Here is a 22,682-nt window from a genome sequence, read left to right on the forward strand (position 1 = left end):
AAATCGGTACAACATATTCTTTTCGTGACAAAAAACATGTGTTGCGAAATCCACCCACGGTATAATTTGTTTTCGCGAGTGCGGAAATGTTCGGACTGACATGTTAAGTAGCGCTGCTATTCCAAGCATATTTTTCAAAATACAGTGGGTTTTGAATCAATCAATAATAGGTATTTTGTGCACGCAAGATGGTAATAAAGTAATGAAGTATTGCTGTTTGAGAGTGCTGCAGAATACAGTCGACACAGATATTAGGCGACAACGTGCTGCGTGACCAGTGCAACGCGTCATACATCGTTGTCATTTTTTATGTAAGAACATGAGAATGATTTGAAATATGAGAATATTTATGCCCGAACCTTTCATTTTTAATAAATTAATATGTTCGTGCTTGTTAATACCCACACGCTTACGTGCGATTCTTTCACATTTTGTCACGTCTTAGCATTCGAAGCTCAATGAATCCGCAAAAAATATGAAGTGGTGATTTTATTATTCTTAAGCATAAGCTCTAGCCCTTGAGAAATTTTTCTGCACTCTCTATTTCATAATTTACATGGTTCAGAAAAATGCAACGTCACATTTTCTCTCTAGGTGCCTGTGAGTTTACGACGGACTTGTGTGGTTTGGAAAATGAGGATTCCAGTGCCCGTTTTGGTTGGAACTGGACGACGGTAGAAGACGGCAAGAAAAAACAAGGCTTCCCAAGTACTGACAGTCGAATGAACATGCAAGGAGCATATGCTGCATATTCGCTGATTAACTCAGGTAACGAGCGCTCGATAGGCCTTCGTGCAAATGTTCCGTGTTCACGACAGACAGACAGACAGACAGACAGACAGACAGACAGACAGACAGACAGACAGACAGACAGACAGACAGACAGACACCCAGACAGACAGACAGACAGACAGACAGACAGACAGGCAGACAGACAGACAGACAGACAGATAGATAGATAGATAGATAGATAGATAGATAGATAGATAGATAGATAGATAGATAGATAGATAGATAGATAGATAGATAGATAGATAGATAGATAGATAGATAGATAGATAGATAGATAGATAGATAGATAGATAGATAGATAGATAGATAGATAGATGCAATCAAATTAGTTGTTTTTTTAAACAGTACAACTCATACACAGCAATGTTCTCTGATCTAGGCAATGCACAGCAATGTTCTCTGATTAGCAACTAACTATCTCAAAAAAGCTGAGAGTTCAATGTTAATGATTGTTTTAGTTAGCGAGAAAACGGCCAGAGATAAAAAAAGAAACACAGTGTGACAATGCCCTGACGTTGCCGCGCAAACTTACCATGAAGTTAAATATTTTTACAGTGTTTTCTAGAGCCTTTGTTATCGACGGTCGGTTAGAAAGGTTTAAATTTATTTTATATAGAACACAATATTTTTATGTATTAAGCCTAAATTTCAGCAATTCATTGCCATAACCCGGCCGAAAGACTCGAGCAGACTTGACGTCAAACTGTCAGTGAAGTTTTGATGTGGAAATCAAACGTCAGATTCTGATCAATATTTCTTGTAATAATTTGGCGACGTAAGAGATAGTAAAGTCCTAATAATATTTATCTCTTGCAAAATACTTGAGTGCATGACTTCAATGTCCCTGAAAGTAGTTCCTTCACTTTTACTTCATCGAGTTAGGAAGTAATAAACATACTAAGAAATGAAGTAAACAAGAAAGAAACGCTAGGCCTCCGCACAACGGGTGGCCCAGTCACAGCGAAAGCGGGAAAAGCGGCGTTTCAGAGTCTTGTTTAAAACTATTTGGGCAACTGCTAGAGGCACACCTGCGGGGTATTCACTACGCCATTATTCATCAGAATGTTTGTGTTGTAGGCTAGCTTTCCCTATGCTATCATCATCCTTCGTCATCTTTAGGACTAACGTGGTATCCGCAACAATCTTGCGAGCAATTTCGCGCTTTTTTCGTTCAGGGGATGACGAAGATGAAAAATTATGCTTGAAGTGGGTATGCGCCACACTTAATAGGTAATCAAGAACAAGCTTTTGTATTGGGTTGGTGCATTGGACGACTCACTCGTTACGTAATTCGCAATGTTCCTTTGCTGTTCTAAACCACTTTTTTACACATACTAACGCGATTCTTCTACCGACATCAAGCCTGCCTAAGGCAAATTTGCAAATAAGATTCAGGCACAGGCGTGGCTTAGGGGCAGAATACTGGAACTGGCACGCAGCAGACCCGGGTTCGAATACCGTTGTGCCATGTTTATTAATAGCAAAAGTTTTTTTCTAATTTCTTGAGATACTGATCACGAAAACCGGCGGCGGGCAACTACGATGCCGCACCTGACTTGTATTCCTGTCTCACAACAGCTTGCGCTGTAAAATTTCAAAAAGTAACTACACATATCAAAGGCACAACCTTAAAAACTATCAGTTGTCAGTCAATCCTAGGGATTGACCAATGATAGGCAGGTTTAAAATAAAAAAAATCATATCGACTCATGGGAATGCTTCGTGAAATCTTGTGTCCGCGTGCGACACAAGATTATCAATTTTTATTTTTACTTCAGCCTAAGTAGCAAATGCAGTTTGAAAAGTAAGTAGGCTGCCACCATATAGCTTTTCAACTGTTCATATCAAGAAGGCTAAACTAATGTATTTTTTAAATATATTATTGCTGTTTCTGTTTTATTTCATTGTACAGTTATATATAAGTTTATTTTGACCGCACAGATTTCATGAATGATTTCTAAGAATGGTTTTATTTTTTTTAGGAAACTTCGCCATTGCAGGCGCATCAAAGAGTGCAGTTTTGTTACAACAAATAAGTTGTAACAAAATGTCGGTTGAAGTGGCGACGCAAACTAACAGTCATCTTTTTTTTTTTTGGTATCTAATCTCCGTTTGTCCCGATTAGCAAGCAGACAACTTACAACAAGCAGAAATCACACATATAGGTGGCAAGAAGGCTCTGCAGTTTATAGGACTGAACACTGAGCGATAACGTAGCGCTTGCCCTAAAGCACAAACCAAAGCAATCAATTTTACTTCGCCAATAATTACTTGTGTTATGCACAAAACATGTTTGATTGCAGCCACGAAGCGCCAAACCAGTCATTTTGTCACCACCTTCTTTATAATACAATATCAAAGCCTCAAAAAGCACCATAGTACCTCTGGGCCATTGCAGCAAAGGTGTATTAAAAGGGACGTCTGTTATGAAGAAAAAATATATTCATACGTAATAAGTGCAATCGTTCAGGAATCTGAACGTGACACATCGTGACGAATCGTGACGAACGTGACGAATGTGGCATCGTGACGAACGTGACGAATCTGAATCAATCGTGACGCATCGTTCAGGAATCTGAACGATGCGTCAGATTTGCATGCAGAAAGATTAATCACCGTTCCGCCCAGTGGTCGCTTGTGTACAAAACAAGCGACCACTGGCGGGAGAGTCAATTTGGCTAATATCTTGTGCGGTGTCTATATAGTTTTATTCTACCTGCAACATTTCAGAAGCTCCACCAAGTTACGTATTGAAGGGTCTGACTACGCCACCACTAGGACCAATTGCACACTCCTGTGTCGTCTATTTCTACGCCTACATACCTAACATGCGTAAGTATTTGTCATATCCAGGAGGGTTCTCAAATGTACCTTCAGAGTGAAAGCTGTCGGTGACATGCAATATTGAAAACAGAGTTCTCAGATAAAAACCTCAAACGTGTTATCATCAAATAGAGTTGCAAAATGCTGCGTGTTGTGCAGCAAGTTACGCGAACTTTGATGCATGGTACCACCAAAAAATGAGTTTGATCTGAAATGAAATCTTGGCACTACGAGTCAATAATTCGTTCCGCACTGTCGTGAAACCCATGCTCAAAACTTCTTTAGAAAAGGACCCCTTGACTCGCCATAACGGAAAACTGACGTCCAGCATAGGTGCACTAAACATTAATATTTGCTCGAATTAGATATAGGCATTTTTTCCGCATTTTGAAAGCAGGGGTAGGAACAGCCTGAAAATGGTTATTGACAATATATGGTTCATGCGATTTGCATCACGAAAGTTGAGAAGCATATACAAAGGGTTCATACAAGCTAGCAGCCACAAATATTTTAAACCGAATAACAAAAACAATATGGCTTTGTGAACAATAATGAACTTAACTAATGCAGTAAATGTCATCATTTTGTATTAAATTTTACCGTGTGGATGGCAGCATCGCAATTATTGTCATAATTCAATGTAACCTATAGAGTTGTGTATGAATATTACCTGGTTTCTTCACTGTAGCCTATGCAGTTAGTGTTCTATATTTTCAATTAGGTGCTACAAATGTGCCAATTTGCCCATTTCTCTCTTTATTACTCGTTGACATTGACCAATGATTGAAGAAATATTCACGTGAAACAGGAATATATTGTGCTTCTCGTAGAAATAATTTTTTTTTTCTTTTATTGTAAGGTCCAAAAGAGTTTTAATGCAATGCAGAATCAATTTTGTGCTATTATTACGACATTCTTTTTGTTTTCTAGAATAGACGGCCTTTGAATATATCACTCAAAAACACCTCCATCATTTCTCGTTGTCAATTGTTTACGCAAGATGATTATTGAGTAATTTTTGAAGCGTCATCAAGCTCCATAAGGTGCAACTTCAATATTATTCCCAATTGAAGTAATGTTTATATCAGCTAAGGTATCCGAAATATATTGTGCATATCCTTAAGGTAATTTGACTTTCTCCCAAGTCTCTTTTTTTTAATTATGTATCTTTTAGCTTCACTCACGTCCACACAGTTGAAGTTCATAATAGAGAATGGTAGCCCGCGCTCTGCTCAAGATTGTTAGGCTCAGCTTCGTGGTTTGTTTCAGATTTTGATTTAACTGCGCGAAGACAACACAGAGATGAGAACACAGTACCAAGCACAAGCGCAGATATTGTTCCTTGTCGTGTTTTAACACATTTAAACCAAATCAATATCAGTATGCCTTTGACATTTTGCACCATGTCAAATCGTGTTTACGTGATATAACTGTAGTGATTAACGAATACATCGACAGGATAACGTATGGAGTCAACTGTAGAGAATAGAATAGTAACTCATTTCTAGATCATGCCTCTTTTGCAACATACTTTTGAAGGAAAGTAGTTTATCAAATTTTCTTTCGGTTCCTACGGTGTGACGCTAAAATGTTCGTGTCGTATCGGCTGACCGGTGTTCTCAATTTTCAGCCGCGGCAATGTTCTTGTTCGGGGTGAGGCCGGACCCGGGCTTCGATTCTCGGAGAAGCAATGTGAAAGTGCTTGGTACACTGAGTGGAAAGGTGCTGAAAGGGCAGTGGAGAAGGGTGTTTGTGAGAGTTGGAAACTGGGACGCAGGAGCAAGGGTGAGCTTTCTTTGGTACTTTGAAAGCGTCCCTTCATTCAGCTTTTCTTCGCGATTTCCGTAAATAACCTATGTATCTTGTGCGGTAGAAAAAAACATCGGGAGAGGGAAACTACGTTTGTTATATGAAGACAAACGTGATGTGAGTTGGAATTCCAAAGAGTGCGTTTCACTAGGGTTCACCTGGCCGCACTATCAAGTAAAATAATTGTGCATTGTAAGAAAAATGAGGATACAATTGTATCAATAAAACAAAATAAGATAGCATCGTTTCCTTACACTTTCATGGCCATTTATTATCAACTTATAAAATGTAACCTATTGTGCCCACGTATCAGCAACAATCAGTAAATAAGTAATCAAAGAAATAGCGTTGATTTAAGCAGCATCGCCTCAAAAAGGAAAAAATAAGAATCTAGTTAAACGTGAAACAAAAGTTTGAATAATACGTTAAAAAAAACATTGCAATCTACAATCGCTATCAGATACAAATCTGAAATTATATTTCAAGTATCTATTTATGAGGAGTTACATCCAAGTTATATTTTTTTTCGTTCAGCACGTATTTTTTTTACTTCCTGCAACATGTTTTTTTCGCCAAGCACATAATTATTTAATTCCTACAAGAATACGGGGATTAAAATATATTTTCTAATAAGTACCTTGATTTTGCAAAGTAAGTGCCACTTGTGGCGGCAAGTTACAGAGGTATCGTTTTCTGGGACAAGAGAGCCTATTTTATTGAATTCAATCGAAAGCTTTTGTGCCTGAACTACAATAAGCAGTAAACAGTACACTTTATAAAGACTGGAACAAGTCCATTCACTATAACTTTGAAGAAAACATATTCTCAAGACCATAACTACCGTTATAACGATGCATATAAACCAGGCAAGTTACTTTTCTAATGATTTTCGAAGCTAAGTTATATTTTTACGAAGCAATTAGAAACAGTCTTTTAAATTAGTTCATCATGTTCAGGAATGACTCGTTCTATTTTAAAAAAAAAAGTCAGCATACTGTCATTGATAGTGAATGAATGCATTAAAGATTAGAGCAGTTTGCTGCCGGACACTCGTACAACGCTGACATCAGAAGCACCTCATTACATATGATAGCTCATTCTTCATTACAAACATTAAATTTTCTTGTTTGCTGTGTGTCTTAGTTCTGAGTTTCGTCACCTGTGAATTGTTTAAGAGGACCTTGGTTTGCTTACTGCTCAATGCCTAAATGTTTTGTCTAAAGGTTTCATCTCTGACAAACGTAACTTAGAGCTTATAAGGTGGTCCATTTATTCGAAAAACTGTTCACTGCTTCACATGTTTACCTTGCATGCCCGCTCTTAATTAGCTGCTTAGGATATCTGAAATTTTGTGCGTCCTGAAGGAAACTAGTGACACCATGTCCATGCACACGTACCTATATATTCGAGCTAGCCTGGGCATCTTACAGTTTACAATATTTATTATGTATATCGTGAAACTTCTTAGTGCATTATAGATAATGTTCATGATTCTGGTTTTATTGCAGTTCGTGTACCTGGCTAACAGCGTCGGTGTGAGCATTGACCGTCCAGAGTATAAAATGTGCCATCCAGACAGCCAGAGTGAAGGAGGTGGGTAGTACTTTTTTATCGTTTACCACTTCATTGACGACTTTCGTGTTTGCAAGAACCTCCTCAATTGTACACAAAAATTAGACATTTAAACATAGTTAAATATTGCGATTGTACCAATATTGTAACTATTGGTGCGTAAGAAACAAATTTTCGACAACAGAATGAGAAAAGTAACTCCTAATAGTAAACCAAGATATAGTTTGCATTGGCCCTTTGCCTAGTTTAGAGGACGAGTGTTCAAAGCTAAAATTACACTGCCAGAAAATAATGGACAACTACATTGTTCCTTTTCAGCCGAAGCAGCCGAAAAGGTGAGCTGCACCTTCTCAGATCCTTCGAACTGTGGCTGGTTCCCCGAGAGAAAAGCATCTGATACGATGTGGACTCTGAACGCTGGAGGAACTGAGATTCCCAAATTCAAATGGCAGCCCTTCGACAGCAATTCTCACAAAGGTGCGTAACGTAATTGTAAATGCCAACAATTCTACTCATTGCAGACACTACTGCTTTGGGTCATAATCTTTCGTAGAGCGTTGTTGCATGAGTTTACACCTATCTAAGAAAATATTGAACCATTATAATAAAATACAATTGCTGCGAGGAGGTATTCGAGGTAGGCTGGTAAAGCGTGGTTAGCCTTTCGACAAAAGCCAAGTCGTCAACTCTCTTTTTATCTTTTAATATTGAATTGTAACGTAAAAAAATGTGACATTTGAACGGCAGGAAATTTCCATCAATAATGGCGTTGAATATTTCAATGCTTAGATATCTTTAGTGAATATTAGATTTTGACTCGTGCGAGATAATGAGTATTGAAAGGCTTCTCTGGTGGACCGTTACTGACCACACACAATATCTATATCTTCACTTCGTCACTCCTTGGTTTCTTTTGAGTTAAACAGTTCTCCATATTCGCACAACTGAAATGTTAGAATGACATAATGACTGATCCAATTGTTCTTCATCGTGGAAGAAGGCGAGCACATGGGAAAATTAGATCATTATACGTTTGACCATAATCAACTACCAATATGTCAGTGCGGTGATAAAGTTGACGCAAAATTTGCTGCCCACAGTGTGGTAGGAGAACACCATCCAATATCAATGTAGAGATGCTCAGCTATGCAGGCTTAGTATAAATATTGTAACGATGCATGCATGTTCCTTATGCGATAGGGGATGCGCAGTAACGTAATTTTATGGAATAGAAACTTTTTTTTTTCTGTTATACGCTCATCTCTAAAAACACAGTGGTAGCTGCTAATTGCACAACAAAGATAAAACACGTTGAGTTCACATGAATGGTCAGTGCTACTATAAAAGTGCAAGTGTGCGGGTGGGCTATTCTTGAAGTGCACAATCAACGTGCGTCTGGCTCATACAATGTAGCCTGGACCTGGACAAAGGCCACAAGGATACGCTGCGCTTAAATTTGGCAGCATTACCTGGAAGATTTCATGAACAGCGTTATTTTGTCCACGCATACCCGTCGCCTTTCATGTCTGCTTCTTCTCTCTTCATTCCGTGTTCTGAATTTCTACCTATTTTATCGAATTGTTTAGATTTAAGATGAGCACCAGTGTCCGGAAACGACCACGCTGTTAGCGAGAGTGTCAAGCACATTACATTTATTTTAATGAAAGGGTGCCAAGCGGGAAACACTCCTACAAACAGCTTTTTCGGGTCATTTGCGACAAATTTACGGGTGGTGGCAACTCAAACGAGAAAGAAAAGAACTACAACTACTCATATAGTCAAGACTGCCGACAAGAAAAGCACTAGCATCTATTAGAGATCTACTAACAGCAGTTAGGGCTGTTTTGTGGCGGCCACCCCTACCTTTGAAAATGCAACATGATGGCACTCTCGCTACCAGCACGCTCGATCGAGAACAACAACGCCGGGTGTCATGAATTTGCTGCTCTGTCCATCGGGTACTTGCGCTAATTTTTCCCCTTGGCGACTGTACATTTCGATCATATTTAGCGGTAGTGCCCGAGCGATGGCCCGGCTTAGGGATGGCTGCTTGTAGCGCCTTGGAGCGATAGCGACAGCAAAATCGTTTGCTTTTGGTGTTGTTTAATGGCGTGCTAAACAAGGCATGGTTGATGAGCGAATGCCTCCAAGATTACCACTTCCTCCTCTATTAGAAGATTACGCGAGAGGCCAATCAGCGATATGTCATCTGCTATTCGCAGAATATAAGTGAATGCGTTTGGCAGGTAAGCGCACTTTATTGTGAAATTTTCCATGCTTCCAGTCTTTTTGCGTAGCAGGTGCAGTTAGCTCTTGGCTAGATAACGCATCCAGTCGTACTGAGGATGAAAGGTGTAATGAAATCTGCACACACGCATGCACCTTTTCAGTGCAGCCTTGATCAGGCGTGCGTGGTAAACCCAGTTGCCTAAACATTACACAACACCGAGAATGTTTCGTCGGGTTGCCAATTTAGGGCGTTGCCAGCGTTCACCCAGACAAATCACTTGTGCGTTCTCTTTCTTGAAGGATCGCATTACACAGTTGGTGGCTTACTGAGTGCCCCTATGTCACTAAAAAGAGGCATGCAATGAGTGCTTGAGAAACTTGGTTATAGATGTTTCTACACTGGAATGTGCAGGACCCTACATGTATGCTCAGAACTTGCGCTTCGCCATCAGTAAGGCTCACCTGGTTTCAGTCAAGATGAGCCCTACTCCCAACACAGGTCGTTGTTTCACATTTTGGTAAGCAACCGTGCGTTATTTGCCCTGTTTCTGCATGAAAAGAGCTTCTGCGTCTACTGTGAGCGTTCCTGCATGTGCGCCAGAGCGTCATAAAGCATGCGTGTTTTTGCGACAGAACTGAATATGTATTTGGTTCTGAGTTTAGCACGATTGACGTAACAATCAGCAGAAAACTAGTACGCGAACCGTAGCACAGCGAGACTGTCTCAGTGGTAATTACACATGCGAAAGTCTCCTTGTTATTTCGTTCCCTAAACGAGACCGCAAGACAAGTGCTAGAAATACATGACAAAGACAAGGGCGCGCTCGGACAATGTGAAGGCGTAGCGTTCACGTGATGCATATCCCTATTGCAGTTGCCGACAAGCATTCATTGGAGCATACAAAACGTGCAATGATGTCAGTACACTTTCCTATTTGAAAGTAACATAACTAGCGATTCATTTCATTTCGGATCGGAAGACCACGAAATGTTACTGTTCGAAAACGCAATGACGTGTTAATTACAATGAATAAAATCTAGGGTTTTACGTTCAAAACCATATTATGATTATGGGAGACCCCATTACAGAGACCTCCGGAAATGCGGAATATCTGACGTTCTTTAACGTGCCCTGACATCCCAAAGTACATGGGCTTATACCGTTTGGCCTTCATCGAACTGCGACTGCCACGGCAGGGATGAAACCCGTGACGTTATAATGAAGCTTTTCTCCCTAACTTCTTTTTGAAGATTGATTAGATATATTTTCGTAGTTTTAAGTGAAACGTAACAATCTGCATCCAAATGAAGGTATTACTCAAAGACATTGCCGTTTATGCTAGATCATACTTTATGTTGCTACAGCGAATGACTGCGAAAACAGAAAGTTTTTCCCGTAGCAATAGCGGCCAACGTATCCGACCTTATGTATTATATTGCTGTACAGGTACAACATGTGGCATCCGAATGTTGGTAGGCTAAACCTCGTGAAGCGCGTGGAAAACGAATCTAATAGCCTGCTGTGGACACGCTTGTCACCTCAAGGCAAAGAATGGAAGCAAGGCCAGGTCCAAGTCTACTCGGATGATCCTCATCAGGTAAGCATCAGCAGTTTTCTTTGCGGGTTTTTGGAGACAATAATGGGATTGAAGACCGCCAGGCGCAAAAGTATTATGTTATGCTGGTAATAAATATGCTCTGCGCACCTTTTGCATTCTTCTGCCTTCCCATTGCTGTATGAAACGTGCTCTCAGCCCATAAGGTCAAGTAGCTAATATATAATTGAGACAAATAGCTCTGCTGATGTCTCAGCAATAAATGGGGTGAACTGCCAACAGTAACGCGATATCTCAACAAAAAAAACTTGCGTGAGCCCCTTATGCACTAGCCTCACGTGACTAGAAGAAGAAAGCCGTCTTCTACGTTTATATTGATTCGATGTACTGATCCACTCTCTCCCTTATCCGAAAGCTTTCTGCAGCAAATCTAGTCTTGCATAGCCTCGAAGATCGATGGCATTACATGCTTCCTGCATCTCAATCGTTTTGCATTTCCTTCGTGGCCGACCATCTTTGGTCGACCTGTCATGTAATGTGCTGATTTCATTACCTGACGTTATGAACAAGTCATAATGCATCAGAAATTTGGAAATCTTGTGATGTCGCTATGACATCTTATAGTGGCGTCATCACGTGATATTTTGCATCACTCGGGTTGAAGTTGACAACAAAGAACACACAAGTAACTGTTCGCGTTCGATAAGGCATCTAAGGTTTGCGTCCTAATAAATAAAAGCAACTAATTCGAAAATTGTGGAGAGGGTATGCAAACGTTGGCGATTCCCATAAACAAAGCCACAAATGCAGCGTCTGCTGCCACTCGTAAATGAAACATCAAAGCTACTGAACAGTTGCATGGTAACCAAAGCAGAAGCTACGTAAACAACACCTCTTTTATTTCTTTCAATGCCAATGCAAACGCGCGCTTATCAACAGGAGCCGTCAGTCCGCCTAACAAGAGGCAGTGGTCGCACTGCTTACGTCACGCGTGCTTCTGAGCGCTTTCCACTAGAGATAACATAGACGTGTTTCCCACTTCAACATCATACGACTGTAAGATTTATTCCTTTGAGCTCCTTTTTTCTTTTTGTGGCTGTGTGCAATGCCGCCTCTCATTGTGGCGCAGCGCATGTAGTAGCGTTGCAGTGACGCTTCCTCATTGGTTACTCGCATAGCGCCTTGAACGGCGACACGCTATCTCAAAACACTGTACCTTTATAGAGCTTGCGTGACTTCCAACATATTGAACACGAGGAATGCAAGACGCTGCCCCACGGACTTGCGCACAACTGAAAAAAAAATACTTCTTATGATTTTCGCTGTGAGGCACTGCATGATGGGCTCTCCAGCCTATGACCACAAAGCACTCGCGAAGGCTAGGGGATGGGCCAGAGCAGTGAAGGGCTAAAGTAGAGGGTCGTGAATGGCTGGATCGGGTGCATCTGGCTGGCATTGATAAAATAGAAGAGGCATTGACGCAAATGAGTGGGAGAAGATTATTGAGAATTTAAAGGTAAAAGTGAAGCATATTTGCGTGTGCATTGCCATGCACATTAGCGGGAGTGACAGTTGTATACGTCGATTTCCTACAGAGGGAAATAAACGGCGTTGTAAAAACAATGAAAGCCTTTCATATCAGAAAGCGTGCTTAAACGTGTATCAGCGGACCTCTTTTCTTTTGATAATCGTTTTCTTTTAGATATTACGTTGATGGTGATGGCATCTTGATTCACACGTTGCGTGGGAAAAAAAATGAAGTGCTTGTTATCCGGCACGTGCGTTTCGCTGCAATAAAACAGTTAAAAGTCAGGGCTTAATTCGTATCTTTTTTCACCTACAGCAATGGCAGAGTACAGGGATAGACGGGAAGTTTTAGGGGCATTTAGAGCCAACCACTGCAAGTGTTTTTACTGAGCCATTTTGTTTGTTTGTTTATTTTTACATTCGCAGCTGATCTTTGAAGCCGTGCTTTTCTCCGGCAAACGAGGCATGATCGCTATTGACAACTTCGTCCTCAATGACACCAGCTGCAGTATTGACAAATGTGGGTATCTTTTTCGCTTGGTAAACGCAAACATGATTTACTATTCAGGCATACAGCAGATTATTGAAGACAAAAAATTTCCTAGCACACCCAAGACATCTTCCCGTTTCCCCAAATATCTACCTACGTGCCTCTGAACCTATCTGCCTATCTGCAGTCATCTGCGTATCTTGGTATATACGAAATTTGGCACACGAGGAACGTGAACGAATTAAGAAGATAAATCGCATGTCACATCATGAATAAAATCTCATTTCTTAAAGTACGTTATGAAATCAATTCCAACAGTGGCTAGAGTCACATATTGGCATACCGTGGTCCGCGCTGTGCGGGTATGCACCATAGGTCGTTCACAGACCATATAATCCCAGACTTTAGAAATCTTGCCTTCACAGCCAGGGTGCCTGTGCCACAGAAAATGCGGTGCAGGAATCGGCGTCCTTGTTGATAGGCGAAATATCCCGATGTATGAAATGAAGAACTACCTTGGTTCGTGCCACAAACAAGCTCAAACATCCGGCATGGCCGTCAGTTATCAACGCGACGGTGTTAAAAAGCTCGTTTCGCAGAAATTTCTGTGTTGGTGGTGGGTGTGGTGGCAGCGGTTGTGAGCAAAGAATCGGGGTTTTGTGAGAGGGATAAGTAGATATATGCAAGTAAATAAGAATCATTCTTCCATTCTAGTGGCAATCGAACCCAGGTCATTCGCGAGCAAACAAGTGTTCCTTCGTGGAGCCACGCCAGTGCGCTTCGTAAAAAACTGTTTCGAGATTGACTTGTGCTAGGAAGTGTCTCATTAGCGCATGTAATGTAGTATTGCGTGGCAAGGTCATAGAATCGTATACCTGGCGTCAAAATATGTGAATTACGCGACAAATGGGTTGTTGAAAGCTGCTATATGCCGCGAGCTTCCTATTCGTGCCGCATTGCTCAGAAGATTTTAGTGTTGTGGACTTGTTGAGCGACCATTCAGTAGTCAGTGACCTGAGGTCTGAGTTGATAAGCTTATAGCACTATCTTCAGAAACAGCACTCATTGCCGCCACCCACAATACCAGATAACCATGCTTTCAGTCAGCAAACTTCATGTACAAGCTGTATGTAGGGACATCGCCAATTGTGGTTGTAGGTTTGGCTATTCCCTTTTATATCAGCGTAATAAAAAATGCATATGTACACCTGTGATTTCAAGGACTATATCCAAAACGCTTCGCGAATATGCCTAAGCCACCTGTAACCACATGCACATTAGAACGAATGGGCATTCGTATTTTTATCAATAAACTAGTTCCCTGATTCAGCCTGAAATTCTCTAATACAGCTTGAAATTATCGAAACATTACAGAAATTCGTCGAGAACTTAAGCAAATCGAAAAAAAAATCCGTATAGTGTATTTCACGGTATTTGATCTGCCAAAAATATTGAATTGGGAGAGCAAGAAAAAATGCGGGTTTTAGCCAGTTTTTTTTTTATTTTTGCGACAGCAACTACATTTCCTTCTGATTTTAGCCATCACTGTCATGCCCCAGATGTTTATACGTACTTATGTATGTAAAGATGCACAAATAGAAGTAAATGTGCACGAAAGCATTTTAAACCAACATGTCGGGAATTCAAAGTTGTGACCTCTGGCTCCGCAGCTCGCTGCGCTATGAACCACAGACACGCGCCATGCCTGTACCGATCATATTACCGCAAGTGATTCATAATCACTATTTACCGCTTGCGCTACATGGATCTTGGAACATCTTGAGTGTATCTTAAAGGTGAAGCTCCTGTTAGTCTAACCTTGTCCTGCATCATGCGTAACCGAGAGAAGAAGAGACGAAAAAAAATAAGGCAGTATCTTTCAAATAGTATAATAGACAGAACTGTCTGATAGAAGTACATGCGAACTGCAGTTAAGTGAGGATATTCTAGATGGCGCTGTAACGCTACTCATCCATTGGCTGCTGCGCGGGCTGTGGTGGGGTGCGCGAAGAAGGCGTGCCTCTCTTAGTCACTTGAATCATATCCGTAGGTGGCGCATCGTTGGTGGGGCATGGACGAAGCAGAGCGGCGGGCGCGGAGTGCCGCGGCGGCTCATGCTCGTTGCCTCAATATAGAGGCATGGACGAAGCGGTGTGGAGGGCCTCGGTGGCACGTGCTCGTCGCCAGACAGACAACAAATAAACACACATACATACAGAGAGATGGACACACGCATGCACGGATGGACAGACACACGGACGAATGTACAGACGGACGAACAGACTTAGGGGCATTTGCATTCTTCTGCCTTCCCATTGCTGTATGAAACGTGCTCTCAGCCCATAAGGTCAAGTAGCTAGTATATAATTGAGACAAATAGCTCTGCTGATGTCTCAGCGAGACAGACAGACAGACAGACAGACAGACAGACAGACAGACAGACAGACAGACAAACAGACAGACAGACAGACAGACAGACAGACGGACGGACGGACGGGAGCTTCGCCACACTCACCATCATTCACTCCGTGGATTATGCTGTGATGTTTCTATCGCCAATGCTTTTACATTTTCTTCTGCATTGAAAACTGTTCTTGAGACCCGTACGACAAAGTGGCTCCCCTTCTGTACCCCTCATTATGTAAAAAAAATATAAATTTTGGCTGATCCCTCTCTTTAGGAATCGGTATAACGCGAAAATAAAACGGGTCTTCACAGAGGTAGTTGAGCGTTTATTGTGCGTCGTTTCACCACTAAGGCGAAAGAATAAATGCTGGGGCCGCAAATTACTGTGTCAAGTGTAGAACGGCAGCAGCTCGAAACTTGCAGCGCGCACCTCAAATAGAAAGCACACATGCAATGAGCACCCACAGGTAAAGCGCGGACAAGCAACTGCCACCGCTCGACACCTAAAGCACGCTGCTGAAAGAAAAGAAAACCAAAGCATATCCACGGGGTGAATGATGATGAGTGGGGAAAGCTCCGGATGGAATCATCGATAGACTGAATCTTTCGCGTAATTCGCCTAGTTGATCATCATTTAAAGGCGTGAGAAACGCTGTGTGTGTGTCCCGTGACGCTTGGGTTTCCAGCAGAGAAACCCGATCGGCGGGATCTTAGAGGTGGCGTCACACAGCTTCACGGCGCGCTTCCGCCCAGCGGGCTCGCACATCGGGATTCTGTCTGCGAGCACGCTGCCGCCGCCTTGCGCGCTCGCCACTCTGCAGCCTTGTCCATCCGGCGGCTCCGAGCACGCACCGACAGCGAATGAATTTTATTATAACGTTCCCCCTGTACGTCGCCTCGCTAAATCAAACGATTGCCTTCCACCAATAACACGTGCCATATGTGACATCATTCCTATTATAACATCTCGCATCTTTCATCATCAACTAAAAGTACCACCCTCTAGTTTTATAACATCTTACATCTTTTCATCAACTGCAAGTACCGCCATCTAGTGAACACTGAAATAACTGAACAACAGATGGGCACCTACTACTACAACTACATACGTCAGAGGACGTACAGACCCACGCCTTAAGGAACTTCGCCCATAAAATATGCATGAAGTGAATGCACAAGTATACACCTGAGCAACTAGGAAGAACTGTCAGAATTTTTACATTATGTGTCAGCAGCGCCTTCCTTTCGGAAACACGGCTGCGGCTGCGAGCGAGGTGACCTTTGCGCTCTTTTTGATCAATGTAGCTTGAAAAAAACTTGCGGTGGAAGCACAAGAGGTACGAAGCATCTGAATGCTGAAATAAGCACAAGCCCCAATGTGCGAGCACGCCTCAAAGCTTCTATAAGGACTTTGACCACGCCATGTGGAGGCACGTGCGCATCGGAACGTGTGGGGTGGCGCGGAGCTTCGACCTTTAGAGCGCCTGGGCGCCCAACATGTGACCCTCGTGCCAACTCGCTATTAATGACAAAAACGCGCTGCAATCGCTGAGCTCTGAAGGCTGTCAATGGTACACGGTGTTTACAATTAGGTTTCCCTTAAGCTGAGCAACAAGCGCTCGGTCGTGTGCTGAGGATTGAGAGGATGCTGGTTCGACGCCCCGCTAAGAAACCTTTTATCACGTTTCTTGCAATTTATTCGAACGCGTTTTACAACGTCATATTCATGACAGAAATTCGTCAGCGAAGCCGTAGTGGAGCCCGGCATAAAACCAATGGATGTTAAAAATGCACACGGGGCCCACTTAAAGTCCCTGAAAAAAAAAACTAAACTAGCACCATTCGTGCCAACGTACAGGCTTCTTTCTCTTCGCATGCATGGCAGACTGTAAACGACGCTAGTTTAAAGGCTGCATGGCTCCTGGCCGCAAAGATGGGCGTGTGCTCATCTTTCCGTTAGAGCTCATTTTGGCGCTGCAGCTCTAGACGATGCACCGAAACAGTGATTGAGAAAGAAAAATAAAAAAGAACGTTAAATACGATGATCTGACGAGTATATGAGCAAGTGGCATGCAGTGGCAAAAAACATCACCGCAAGCACGCAATACTCAACGCTATAGCCCATCGTTTGCGTGCACACGCGCTCAGATGCTCTCGATGGCAGCGCTACTGCTGTCCTTGTAAACTCGGCGGTACTAAGAATCTGCAGCATGACGCACTAGCTTTTGTGAAGGTATCGCAAATGCCATATTGTTTGTCCACTTTCGCGAGCACGCGCTTCGCGAACAGATGCCACCGGCGTACCCGTTCGGCATACCCGAGGCACGGCCGCTCGATGAACACATGGCGCAGCCGTCTCCGAGCTACCCAAGCGTCTGACGCATTCAGTGCGCCCGCGTGCTTTCCCGTTCGTAGTTTTCTGGTTGACACTTTAGAGGTGCTGCTGTGGTTGCTGGAAGAGGAGGTAGCAGCGAAGAGGTCTGGTTGGCGCTACTTTAGTTTTTTTTTAGGGACTTTAGGCCCATTTGTTGTCAGACGCCACCACGTGGCAGGAGATGTAGTGGGGTCATTCTACGCGCCACTGTTTAAAAGGAAAAGAAAAAGCAAACGGCGTTGGCTTCTACATTGTGGGCATTTACAGCACGTTCCTCAAGCACAAACAATTAAAAACTATTTTAGTTATTAGTTTACATTGGTCCTGTACGTACCCACGTGTTATTTTTAACGTCCTTCGTTATGCTGCAGCGACGTGCTGAAAGTATTGATCTGCTTGTCATTCGTCGTGTGATACTCTAGAATAGCTTGTTGCTGTTCCAATCGTTGCTTTGCCCTATAGTACTGAAACTGTGACTTTTTCTTTTACTTGAATAGACACCGGAGTGTAAAGTGTTTTCTTGGGTTTTGAGCGTACATTCAGATTATGTTTTGTTACACATCTAAATTTGATGACGCTGAACTATAAGGAATTATTTTTGTTTGACAACATATTATTCTCTTGGTTCTCATTAATACTGTTCGATCAGGTGGTATCATATTTCTGGGCTTTGGGAGATTTTCTTAAACTTGTTTGTACAATGTCGTGCAGTTGGAGGGTGCAACTTCGAGTCTGATTCGTGCGGGTGGCAACTGCACAACTGGCAGCGCACCAGCGCGAGCATGAGCATCAAGCCTACGGCTGATCACACAACCCAGTCATCCACAGGTGAGGCTGCAGTGAGGACATGAAGTAACTACGATCAGCCAGGTTTTGAGAATTCATTGATGCACACCGATTAATAAAAGCACAATGCTGTCACCTTTTTTTTTCCGGTGGAGCAAATTATGACCCCTGGAAGTGCAAATAGAGGAAGGGCCATTTCGTGTGGCGAACCTCATTGGTCAGGAATACAAACATGGAACGTCCAACTATAGGGGAAGCGCAGTAGTCGACCATCGAAATCTGATCTTATCTGAGTATAATAACGCTTCGGCAGTTTATTGTGGAGCCATGGTGCACTTCGACTTCATCGCTGGTGCTTCTAAAGAACTTTGAATTAATTTCCCTATTCGCGTCATGTAGACGATCTGATAAGAATGTTAGAGAAATTAGGATACACCAATGCTGCCTCGCACTAAGGGATAGCATGGGTCATGGTTTGCTCCGGTGAAGCTCGATAAAAATAAATAGGTGAAATATTTAACACATAGAGCGTCCTAAATATACACCAGAGGAAACTCTGGCGCTAATGTCTCTGGGAGATGCAACGCACGGCGCTTCATAGAGCATGAAATTGTGGGTAGTACACAGATTTGTCTAATCTTCGTACTTCGGGCTCCGTTTGTGTTCACGTGGCTTGGAGCTCTTTTGTCACAGATCGAAAACAGCAAATGTTCAGCGGTTGCGCTTCACCACCTGACTCTTTTAGGCTTTTCATTTTAAATCAGGTCACGAAGTTCAAAAGTGTCCCTTCTTTCCTTGCAAATAAAACTGAAACAATGTAGTTAACGAAGCCATAGGTGGGATTCGCCGCACGCAAGTTTAAGTACGAAGACTAGGCAAATCCATGTACTACCCATCATTCCCATGGTCGCTGAACGATCACTGCGCTACGGTCTATTTCGGTAATTTTAGTAAACTCCATGATTTAACCTACTCATATCAGTATAGCAATTTAATTTGAATGAATGTCCCTGATAATATTGTATATGAAAACGTTGCAAATGAACGTGTCCAGGCTGATCTGTATGCTCAGTGTTTTTCTGTTGCGAAATACCTGCTGACATATATGTTATGTGGGTGACCTTCTTATATATTTGAAAGCGTCCCCCCTCACATTCTGATGGCACCCAGAAATTTTATTACTTTATGCTTGCCAAATATGTTTCTTTTATTATTGCCCTAAAGTTTTGGACTAAGATTTGTAAGCCTTACCCGTCACTTTTACGAACGTCACAGCAAACTGTACTTAAAATTTTTGCCCCAGTACAACTATACTTTCTGTACTTCACTAACAAAACTTTATGACAGGGTGAAATACCTATTGTTTTCTCATAAAAAACCATTGAGGACTATTCTGCCCTTATTTATACTCTTCCTTTTCATTCACTCGGTACCGCCGATAAAGCATTTAAATTTAAAATGTATAGCTTGGCCAAGGAAAGTATTGCAAAACCAGTTATTTTTCTGAACCATACATGTGCTAGCTTGTTTTCTCGCTGCTTTATTAGGGCGTTCTTCTTAGTGCAACTAAATCATGGAGAATTATTTTATTGTAATATGGTGTTTGGAAAAATACCGCATACCATATTGTCTCCTCAGTTCAGGGAAATAACCCTCATTCTTCCAGCTGGATGGTAGTTAGCAGTTATTGCTTTAATATCAATGACTGCTGGCTGGGGGTGACATTGTTCACTGGTTAAGATATCCTCAACTAACCACTCAGATTAAGTCAATGCAAACTATATATCACTGATTCCTGTAAGAATGGATCCGGGAGTTAGCATGTGTGGATCACCTAAACTACAAATTACGACAGTTATTTGTCATGATTCGCTGAGTAAAAAATTACTCTTAATAAAATCTCCAGCGATGCACTGCACGAGTTTCATTTTCTTCCTGGTCGATTCTCATTTTCCTTGGCAAACAGGTTGAGTTACAAGTGAAGTTTACGAAATGCGATAATCAGAAAAAATGTTCTGTGCGTCCATCGTACATGCAAACTTACCCGAAACACTTTTTTGTGTTTCATATGTCATCTATAAAATCTGTTACACCTAATATATCTGTTACCTCTAGTACCCGTTACGTGTGATATAGTTTGTTGCGTCTAATATCTCAGGCCGCTTCGTTCTGGCAAAGAGTCCTGGTGGCCGCATGGTTAGTCCTGAAAGTTGGTACGACGCGACTCAGCCGAAGTGCTTCCGCTTCTGGTACTTCCTCACTGGCACACCCACGGAAGTGCTTACGGTCACCCGAGTGCTCAAGGGAGGTCAGGAGGTGGCACTGTGGCGTGACACGCCGTATCAAGACAACAGTAAACTGTGGCGTCAAGCATCAGTGAACCTGCCCGCTTACAATGAAACACCTACGGTAAGTGGATACTACACATCAATGCAATTATTACATTTCCTTTGATACATAATACTAAACGTAAGGGTGGTCTACAATATATACAAGCCAATTTTCATTGCATAGCACAAAATGCTGAAATCCAGCCATGACAGTTTGCCCAATAAAGGTGAAAACGAGAAAACAGGAAAAAATAACCGCATATATACTTACGAAGTGAATGATAGCAAGTGGGCGAAGCTTCGTAATCTCCGTACATTGTCCACTCGACCATGAAAAGACGTGGCAATGCGTGCCACGTCTTTACAAAGCTGTTTATTGATCACAATGCGCATACGGTGTTGAGAAGTGGGCGGCTTTCTCTTTTAATTATGACCGCTATGTGATCGGTGAAATGTAAAGCTAAGGGCTCTTGTATGAGATCCAACGTGAAATTTGAACAGACGACTTGTGCCGCTGCAGCCTCGCAAGCCCTCAACTCCGAGTCGGCTTGTCGGTTCTGCCAGGCAGCAGACGCTTTGTTTGCCCGAAACTCTAGACTGCGTTTCCGCGAAGCCACGCTGCGAGCCGTCATGTTTTCATTCATAACGAAGTGCACTCCATGGCCAGGAAAGAAAGAGAGCCGGGAGGGAGCGCGTTTTACAGCAGTTGGGGATCTATATAAGGCATTTCGCCCCTAAAACTTAGGTGCTACAGATGCCTCCTTATTGTTACCGAGTCTAGATGCTGTTACACCACAGTAGTTGATGATATTTCTATCTTACCCAGTGCAAGGAAGCAAATCAGGCACACGCTTTGCGGTTAACATCCCTGCCTCATTTAAGGGCCAGCATTAGGGCCAGCATTTTAGTCCTTTATGCCAAATCACAAGTTTGAGTGATGCACTGATCGTTTGCAAATAAATTTTAAAGATTGCCTCAAACCTCACTTGCCTAAATTATTGGCAACACTGTCTGTGTGACGTCATGTTTGGCATGTCAATGGAAGTGACGCAGCTGATGACATCGCTACTTTTGCCGCTACAGCGTTTATTGTGCTTTACTCAAGGCGACGGCAGCAGTTTTTGGCACGGGTATAGCACGGGAATGCTTTCTTTCTTCCTAAAAACTTCGCGCCGGCGGAACCAGTATACGGCCTCCGGCTCTACCAAATCGTACGTCATACGCAGACAGGGCGCTCGGTTGGGTTTCGGTTTCGGTATTGCACATTTTTGCTTATTAAATATAATTTTCAAATTTTCTGAGCATTTCAGCTATTGGGCTCCTGACAAGAGTGTCTCGGGAACATAGAAACACCGTAACCTTGATATGGTCAAAAAATCGCCGGAGTTGGCATTTAACACCAAACTGCAATAAAGAAGCTTAGTGACGTCATGTCTGCAATAAAGTGTTGAAATTAAAAACTGAAGCACTAAGCCTTCTTAATTTTTCGCATGTGAACTGCTGAGAACTCAGCTCACAATAAATCAATAAACAATGCGCAACCACTCCAAATTGGGTCTTTCACGTTAGTATTCCTTTAAAGCCCGTACGCTCGCAGGCTTTTGCTTGGAGTTGGAATGCATAGTAAAATGTAGCAGAGTTACTCGGCTATGAAAGGCAGTTGTGTGCTTCTAAAATGTTCATATCTTAATTTATCCCGATACTTCTAGCCTAGTTTATCTAGAATTCTAATGTTGGCTGATACAGCAACGCTCTGGTTTGCAACATGTACGTATATCGTGCTTCAAAACTGGTAAGAAGCCTAAGAAAGGTTACGTACTTCATTCAGACAAGTGGTCGTGCTCCCTATTATTCGTTATTACTGGATGGATCCGTGGGATTCAACGTCCCAAAACCACCCTACGATTATGAGAGACGCCGTTGTGGATGGCTCCAAAACTTCGACCACCTAGGGTTCTTTAACGTGCACCCAAATCTGAGCACACGGG

General features: G+C 42.4%; 1 protein-coding gene across 1 annotated transcript in view; it reads left to right on the forward strand.

Moving 5' to 3' along the window:
• The window catches only part of LOC119169739 (MAM and LDL-receptor class A domain-containing protein 1), a 242,581-nt gene that overhangs the window by 191,699 nt on the left and 28,200 nt on the right, over positions 1-22,682 (forward strand). The window contains exons 45-54 of the mRNA XM_075886844.1: positions 595-768; positions 3,523-3,624; positions 5,246-5,400; positions 6,933-7,017; positions 7,315-7,473; positions 9,638-9,743; positions 10,673-10,823; positions 12,735-12,828; positions 18,290-18,406; positions 20,523-20,773. Of these exons, the coding sequence (XP_075742959.1) occupies positions 595-768; positions 3,523-3,624; positions 5,246-5,400; positions 6,933-7,017; positions 7,315-7,473; positions 9,638-9,743; positions 10,673-10,823; positions 12,735-12,828; positions 18,290-18,406; positions 20,523-20,773 (1,394 nt within the window). The remainder of the gene's footprint in view (positions 1-594; positions 769-3,522; positions 3,625-5,245; positions 5,401-6,932; positions 7,018-7,314; positions 7,474-9,637; positions 9,744-10,672; positions 10,824-12,734; positions 12,829-18,289; positions 18,407-20,522; positions 20,774-22,682) is intronic.

The sequence above is a fragment of the Rhipicephalus microplus genome, chromosome 2, assembly GCF_043290135.1.
Source record: "Rhipicephalus microplus isolate Deutch F79 chromosome 2, USDA_Rmic, whole genome shotgun sequence".
In the NCBI taxonomy this organism is placed as follows: Eukaryota; Metazoa; Arthropoda; class Arachnida; order Ixodida; family Ixodidae; genus Rhipicephalus; species Rhipicephalus microplus.